At 42.4% G+C, this 8,661-nt stretch overlaps 1 protein-coding gene across 1 annotated transcript in view; it reads left to right on the top strand.

Moving 5' to 3' along the window:
- The window catches only part of LOC134179383 (mediator of RNA polymerase II transcription subunit 16-like), a 13,057-nt gene extending 4,396 nt beyond the window's left edge, over window positions 1–8,661 (top strand). Inside the window, exons 13-24 of the mRNA XM_062646261.1 lie at window positions 1,755–1,898; window positions 2,109–2,225; window positions 2,281–2,392; window positions 4,430–4,557; window positions 6,318–6,398; window positions 6,456–6,544; window positions 6,597–6,711; window positions 6,771–6,872; window positions 6,936–7,004; window positions 7,067–7,186; window positions 8,211–8,331; window positions 8,393–8,661. Of these exons, the coding sequence (XP_062502245.1) occupies window positions 1,755–1,898; window positions 2,109–2,225; window positions 2,281–2,392; window positions 4,430–4,557; window positions 6,318–6,398; window positions 6,456–6,544; window positions 6,597–6,711; window positions 6,771–6,872; window positions 6,936–7,004; window positions 7,067–7,186; window positions 8,211–8,331; window positions 8,393–8,546 (1,352 nt within the window). The 3' untranslated portion in view covers window positions 8,547–8,661. The remainder of the gene's footprint in view (window positions 1–1,754; window positions 1,899–2,108; window positions 2,226–2,280; window positions 2,393–4,429; window positions 4,558–6,317; window positions 6,399–6,455; window positions 6,545–6,596; window positions 6,712–6,770; window positions 6,873–6,935; window positions 7,005–7,066; window positions 7,187–8,210; window positions 8,332–8,392) is intronic.

Genomic DNA, 8,661 nt, shown 5'->3' with positions numbered 1-8,661 from the left:
AACCGCTCGACTGGCGAGACTACCACTCGACCAGTTGTCAAAGGTGATGGTCTAGCGACGCTGCTGTGCATGTCCTGTCACCACAGGCTTGAAAATATTAAAGAACTGAAGCTGAAACTAAAACTAAGATGTGTGTGTGCACCAGAGTCTTCATCATGGCTCTGGCGTGCACTTAGCCGCCCATGAGGATTTCACACGCGCGCAATCAACGTTAGTGCACTTAGCATAACCAATTACTGCTAAACCAATCAGAATTTACAACCGACATACTGGTTGTAAGGAGCTGATTGGCTTAGAAGGCTATTTCCGAAATCATTTTAGTATCGACTTGGTCCAGACTAGAGTTCGTGCGCTTCGCGCGCTCTCTGGTCTGGAAGTTCGAGGCTACCACTGACCATACCCACTGACCACACCTACTGACCACACCTACTGACCATACCCACTGCAGCCTATTGTTTAATAATAACAATATATTTTAATTTGTACCATTTCCTGTTGATTAATTAAATACATTTCCAGACAAAAAGGTAGCCCTCCATGGTAGTAATCCTAGAATGAGTTAATGAGATTGTACACCTGTCACACTTTTGGACGGGAGCTGAAAAATTTTAGGTATACGACGTCTGCATATCAGTTTCCTGCAACCGCTAATCATTAAATAATCTTTACATTGCTATTTTGTTAAGTTAAGGCTTAAACATTATGTCATCGTCAGTCTCTGTACAGCTTTAGCTACTACACACACAATACCAGCAACACAATGCTACAACAGCCGTAATTAAAATGAAACTATGTCAAGTAGAAAGAACAACTATGTCTGTTAGAAGACAAAGACATGTATACTGTCTCTGTACTCTGAATTAGACTCGACCCAGTCTCTCTCTGCCCTCGTTATTCCCCGGATTGTCAATCTCTGCGCCAAGAATTGACAGTCTGGGGAATGACGAGGGCGGAGAGAGTCTGGGTCGAGTCTAACTCTGGATGTTTACAATGATGTATACCTGACACCAGTTGCATTAATATTAACAATAAAGATTTAATTCAAGAGCACTCCTGGAGCCTGACCTTACATCTACTTCTGTAGGGTCAATGCAAATGGAGAGTGTCCCAAGGCATCTCCAATGCAATACTTAGTAGTTTGTGCTAACATTGCAGAGCATGGTACACACTTTGTCTACAGTCTTCTTTGGAAAGAAATGCTTATATAATCACTTTGCTTCACACAACCATAATTTGAGCTACAGAGCCGGCATTGCTGGCTCTCTGGCCAGAACAATTATAGTTTAGGCCCTCCAGCCGGCATTGCTGGCTCTGGCTAGATAGGCTACCAGTGAACAGAGAGTCAGAATTTTGCATTAGCTATTAGACTGACAGAAGAGCTGAACAGTGCATGCCTCTGCAGCAACACGTCGTTGGCTGTTTGTATTGTCTTGTTCTTGAAATCCGACGGCAAAAGTGATTAGTGGTTGGATTGTGTGTGTGTGTGTGTGTGTGTGTGTGTGTGTGTGTGTGTGTGTGTGTGTGTGTGTGTGTGTGTGTGTGTGTGTGTGTGTGTGTGTGTGTGTGTGTATGCACACGCGTGCGTGTGTGTGTATTTGTATCTTAGTCAGTGGTAAGTGTGGCAGGATAATCAATGTATTGATACCAACCACGGTACCAACTTTATTTGTTAGGGGCATGTAGTTTATATGAGAAGCCGTATTACGTGTCTTATCATTTGTTGTCTTGTTGACGATGATTGTGTGTTTAACTAGCTGGTAAGAGGCTACGATTGTCTGTATCACAGTCAATATTGTCTTTTGCCGTTTCTCCCAACCATTGCTGTGTCATTGGAGTTACTGATATTGGAGATGTGAATATGTTTCGTTTGTCACTCAGGACTTTTGGACTCCCACCAGGTAATAACGTCTCTACATACATAATGCAAAATACAGACACTTTTTAATACAAGTTGTGTGTGTGTGTGTGTGTGTGTGTGTGTGTGTGTGTGTGTCTGTGTGTGTGTGTGTGTGTGTGTCTGTGTGTGTCTGTGTGTGTGTGTGTGTGTGTGTGTGTGTGTGTGTGTGCGTGCGTGCGTGTGTGCATTAAACATCGAGTTGTGGTTATAGACGACTTTAGGCCTGAGCAACTGGCCAGACACTTGAGCAATCTCTTTGCTTACAGTCTTGCTACTGGAAACGACTGGTGGGACATCTTAGTGTGTTTCTGTGGAATTCATATGGAAGGTTATCAACCCTAACATGCAATGTTGTATACTCATACTAAGTGATATGCCTGCAGGTCTCTTTGAAGCAGTTATACAGCAGCTAGAAAATTCATTTGTTATCCAGCCAGTTGGTCAACGTGAAGTCACTTTTCCGTCGTATTTGGCGATGCTGCTCACTCTTTGGAAGTAAGACAAAGCAGTCGTGTCTGTCGTGACATTTCTGGTGTCGTCTCTGTTGTGTAACGTAAACGATTGTATGCATCCAATTTCTGTTTGTATGATTTCTACCTGACATTTAGTATTACTATTATTATCATATTATCTCTAAGGCCCCTATTTGTTGCATGTCTGTTTCACATCACCCGCCTGCATCCGAACGACAGGACTGCACTGATTTTACCATTATGCCATTATTCATGTAATGCGCATGTGCAATACGACCGGAGCACATGGCATACGTCTGAACCATCTTCTGTGTCTCATTTCTTTTAATAAATTGTGCGATGTCTGCTCTTCTTATCTACACGGTTTACTGTAAATCTTCAAGAAAGAACTTGAGAACCAGAACCAAACACAGATCGTCCAGTAGTTGTTAAAGTCACTCTAGTTGTCATTCGCATGATGATGTCTAGAGCTTGTATTTAATACCTCTTGTTGCCATGGTGCTGGCTGATCTGTTGTGTTATAATATTGTTTATACAGTGCCTGCTGACTTCCGGTGTCATGTGTACATAATGGATAATGGTATTGGCCCACTCCCTGCATCAGTTTTAGAGAGCCTGGGTGATGTGAAACAGACATGCAACAAATAGGGGCCTAATATAATTACAGGTCTCCAATACAGTGATGTCTCCAATAGGAGCTCACGTCATTAGTAATTCCTGTTACCGGTAGTCAAACGTAATGTATTGGATGGTAATAAACGATAGCTAAATTGTATTGTTAATGTGAGCACGGTTGAGTTATAAACAACATTGAAATTATGTAAGACACAGTATCCAACAGAGACACGTCTCTAGTCAAGACACTCTAACAGGCCCTTTGAACAAATAGGAAGGACGTGTTTATATGAGAGATAATATGGTATTGAATTTTTTACATCATGTACATGACGTAGGTCCCACTGAGGGCAACAAACAGAAACAAAACAAACAGACAAACACACTCTACACAAAGACATGAAACATCCCAGCTACCCACCCTAATTACGTAAACATATGTGTATTCATAATTCAATTTCCGTAAGTTTTTGTTCCATTTCACGAACAACAGACAGTTTTTTCACATACTAAAGCTAAACGACCTTTTGGCCTAAACCAAATTTGATTAGAAATTACAGTTAGGATTTAGATGTGAGGGTTTCTCTTTGGTTCCAGGCATCATTCAGGGGTGGGTGGCCAAGTTCGGATAAGGCTGGTGCCTTGGTGTGGCACCAGGAACGCATCCTGGTACCCAACGGAAATGACACGCCTGTGTGGACACACCTACGCGAGACTGGTTTGAGGCTACCTACTTACCTACATAGTACATACTTACGTATGTCGATATGACTAAGCTTAATTATGACTTTGTCTGTGTCTCCGTGAACCAATTTGTGCTGAGCAAGAGCGGCCACATATCACAGATGTAATTGCCACTCATTGATGACACTACAGTTCTTCGCTTTTCCATACATACATTTATACATACATACATACATACTCTTGTATCTAGCACGGTGATTCCTTATGTTCATGGAAGCACAGCTCTTCAGTCACTGTCTAGATGTCACCATCTGCTTGAGCGGCTTCAAGGCTTGGTCCCAAATCTTTGCTTGCTTGGTGCCCAAGACCAGCCTCTGGTGCCACAGGGCCAGTTGGCCACCCCTGCATGATCATGCATTGATTCATATCGGTCATTAAGTCAACTGAGTCAAAGGCACATTGTTGTGCATATTTGCAATTGGTTGTTGCCAGTGACACAGAATATTTTGAGTTATACACGAAAGTGAAAGAATATCCAAAGCAAAGCAAACGTACTAGAAGTTGCTTTGCATATCTCGTGTTGTGTACTAAAGTTGGATGACAGTGTGTGAGCTAATTCACTGAAATTTGCTTGAATTCATGCAACAGTAACTGGATGTTGTCCAATAGTAGAGCTTTTGATGTACCAGCTTCGGTCTGTATGGTGCCACTTGTGTTGCTGGTAGGATTTATTTTGTTTTATTGTGATGTTTGTGATCAGGTGTTTGCCGCAGGGCCGCGAAGTGGCAATGATAATCCATTCGCAGTTGGTTCTCTGCAGCATCTGGACGTTGTTCAGGAGTCTCCTGTCAAAAGAAACCAGCGTGTGGTTGGAAGATCAACTGAATGGTAAATCGATCGCGTCTGTCCAACGAATAGTTAACTTGTATTTGTTTGTCTGTCTGTCTGTCTGTCTGTCTGTCTGTCTATGAGTAAAAATATATTAATAATTTAATCAGTTACTGTAAAACCAGAATTTCGTGTGGCAGTGACCCAAATATTGTGCAAATTTGCCCCAAACGAGTGCTTGAAAATGCTGTGTGGTTTAAATTTGTGCGTTAGATGTCAAGACAGCTCAAATATCTACTCGAGTCTAGTGGTAGCAGTTTTCTCAGTGACCAATCAACACCATAACAACAACTAGAACAACGAAGCCTCTATGCATGACGTTTACTCCGTTCAACTTCATTCTGGATTCATAGCATACACCACGGATCTATGGAAAACCAGAAAGAGAAAGATGGAATGAACACGTATGCACATACGCATTAGTATGTCTCATATGGACAGTGCGAATTCAATTTGTGTGATGCTACTCTGGTTGCACAATGCGCACGATTTAAATCATTGCATGAATTTCTGGTTTACCGTATACCCTTCACTGAGCATCTGGTGAAAGTGCATTTTTCTAAAACCAGTCCGGCCATGTTCCGGACTGGTTGGACTAGATGCCATGCCCATGTACATGCAATGTAGATGCCAGGGATGGTGGAGAAGGGTGGGCCAGGTGGGCCATGGCTTACCAAACTTTTTGGCGAGAACTTCCGGAAATATTGGTTCAAATGATTAAATAAATTAGCTATTTAATAACTTATGTTCACTGTGGGCAGGGCTTTGCCACGCAAGGCGTTGGCACACCCAACATCTGGAGTGCTCTGCCAGCCCTGGATGCATGTCTTTCTGTTTTCTTTGCAGGGGCATAGCATGACCTCTAGAAATGGGGGGTAAACTTCACAATGCTACGGGGCACACCCATTTTATGTGCACGCCCACTTTATGGACACGCCCACTTTTATTGGCTTCTAATTGGCTGCTACAGTGGAATCAGTGGTAGACCCAGACTGGAAATTTTGTGTGTGTGTGTGTGTGTGTGTGTGTGTGTGTGTGTGTGTGTGTGTGTGTGTGTGTGTGCATGCGTGCGTGCATGTGTGTGTTCGTGATACGCGGCCACGTCTTTTGTCCGTTCACAACCAAAATTGGCATGCACACTTGGCATGCGAAGGGCAAGGTTTACGTAAAAATTTAAGAAAAATTAATGCACCAGGTCGACCCCCAGGTAAAATTTCTTTCTGACGCAATCGCTACACATTCCAGTTTATTCGAACACACGCCCACACCAGTCCTGTGGACGTGTCGTCGTCCTTCGCAAAGCTTCGAGCAATCGAATATTTCTTGCCGATGGAACTCACTCTTCTAGCGCTTTCGTTTCTTTCCAAATTCTGATTGCATTTGCACCAAATCCAACCTACGTGTTTTCTGTACCAAGCGCTACACGCATGGGAGTTTGTCGATTTCTATTGAAGAAAGCGCGAAGAGCAAGATTCGAATTCATTAAGCATATCCGGGACCTCGCAACAAAGATTGCACGTGACGTCCACACACGTTCAGACTGCAAGCGTCTTCGTCAGAACGCTACAGTATCTTGCATGTACGAAGGACGGGGCATGGATCTAGTATACTATATACAGCTTTGGTCCCCACACATATGTACAGTCTACAATTTTTATGACCACGCCTACAAATGATGGGTATAGCCCGGCCTAGCCCATGCCACGCTATGCCCCTGTGAATCTTTGTGATGGCTGCTCATACAGATTCTGTCTTGATAGAAATCAACAAAACCCACATGAGTGAGGAGCTGGAGAAGGTTGTTGAGACAGTAAACATAACAAATGGCAGTCCAACTGCAAGTAGGCACTGAAAAATCAACTCGTATGTCTGGTCTGTGCAATTTGATCGATTCCTAGGTGAACTACTATCATGTTCTAATCTGATACAATTGGTTGTGGATGTGGCAGCAAATTTGACACAAAGAGATGGCATGGCATTGATACGAGTGACCGGATTTCATGATTGTTGTCGATCGCTTCTAACTCGTTGTTGCTTAGGCGGCGAGTTACGTGAGAACAGAGAGTTTACACGCATTGAGGGAACTCCTTGTTATTATCCGGCAGTGGGTTGACATTCAACCTAAATGTGTTCCGACATTCGTCGGCGTCCCAGGTAATTGGTGGAACTCGTAAACGTGTGTGTCGTCCTTGAGTTGTATGTCTATGCTCCAGAATCAATGGATTGCCTTTCTGTGTTGTTCAAACAAGTGACAAAGCTTTTTGTAGAGAGGAGAATGGGTGAGGGTGCGATTACTGATCAAGACAATGACATCGGTAAGACGTGGCTAAGTCTGACTTTGGCCATACTGATATTACTGATATTGATTATGATGGCAGATCCAACCATTCCCCTATTACCTGCACCGCCAGGCTATGAGCAGGTTGACCCACATGTCTTTGCGAAGGGTAAGTTGTTTACGACAGTCTCATCCGTCGGTCACTTTAGACTGTTTTGGGTGTATTTCAAGGTTATACGTCGGGTCGTTATGGTAATGCAACTCAGATGGTAACTTACGAGTTCGACTCTGCTCCTCAGTCGCTGTGGCATCCGCTAGAGTTCAATCCGCACGACCCATTTCTACCAGCAGGTCGGTGCCATTAATTAGTATTTCTACTGTTCTAGTAGTATGAGGGTTTGGTACACCAACATTGATGGGACAATAACGGACGTATAATCAGACTACAGTATGTTAGTGTTGGACCTCATTGGCATTAGTAGTGCATTATTACCCAAGGCATGGAACTCTAGGGTACAGTAACACTAGTGGGTAAAAAATACAAAATAAAATCAAAATTAAATTAAAATAAAATTAAATTAAAATTAAATTAAAATTACAATTAATTTAAGATTAATTTAAGATTAAATTAAAATTAAATTAAAATTAAATTAAAGTAAATTAAAATTAAATTAAATTAAATTAAAATTAAGTCAAAATTAAATCAAAATCAAAATCAAATAAAATAATTAAATTTTAGTTACAGTAAACGTTTAGTGAGAAAACAACAATTACAGTCTAGCTGGTGTAGAACTAATGAGTAAGAGAACAACTGGGTAGCAGCCGAGGGTTTAGCACTTCAGTGCTTTTTCATTTATCAACCAGCAAACAGCTACCTGATAGTCGTATGTAGCCATTTCATTTCCTTCTTAGAGGTCGGATATTGGTTTAGATGACATGTATTAGCTGTTAGCTGACCAGTTGATGCAAGTTCGGAGTTAACGTCTTGATGTGCACTGAAGTAAAAATGTACTGAGACAAGATCACAAAGAACGAATGAAAGGAACAAGGATGTTATTAATTCGTTTGACATGTTGGACTAATATAAGACAGTGACTGTTGTCCAATGGCTTTTGTATTGAGAGGCAGGGATGGCATAGCATAGGCGTGAGTGTCCACCCTGTCCGGCATTGTCTCTCCATGGGTCTTTCTCCTCTTGGGAGGGGGGGGGGAGGGAGACGATCAGCCGGACACTCGAGCCTAGGAATGGCAAGACAAGATGGCTATGTTACTACAGAGGATTTGTATACATGCCCAAGTTTTCACAATCTAAGTGTCTAACTCTTAAGTGGTGTGGCCTTAATGCTTCGGCGGCATTGTATGTTGAACCTCTTAGGTCTGAAGACTCCTAAGGGCATCGCTCCTCCATGCGACCATAGCACCATAGTAAGGGATGTCATCTGGCAGTTGCATTTAACGACTGATGCCACCGATAAGCAGATGAAACAATGCACCAGGTAGACGTCGATGCGATGATTCGGAGAGATCATGCTGTTGCTGTATTCGTGTTTGTTGTAGATGCTGCGGGTGGTCACTGCCCGTCCCCGTGCCTTTGTCGTCTGCTTGTATGATAGCGTGGCAATGTCGTTGGTTAGACGTGTGCATCTGTGGTGGACAATGGAAAGTACAAAAAGGAAGGAAACCGATTGGTATCCTAACTCAGAATACATAGCAGCAAAATGACTTTAAAATCTGTATTTAATAGTTTTCATTTCTATTTCTAATACTCGGTAACTAATCATTGTTTATCAGATGGTCTGCTTTTGGCTTTGTTCCGCTCAACACAC

The sequence above is a fragment of the Corticium candelabrum genome, chromosome 5, assembly GCF_963422355.1.
Source record: "Corticium candelabrum chromosome 5, ooCorCand1.1, whole genome shotgun sequence".
In the NCBI taxonomy this organism is placed as follows: Eukaryota; Metazoa; Porifera; class Homoscleromorpha; order Homosclerophorida; family Plakinidae; genus Corticium; species Corticium candelabrum.
This window is presented reverse-complemented; position numbering and strand designations above follow the sequence as displayed.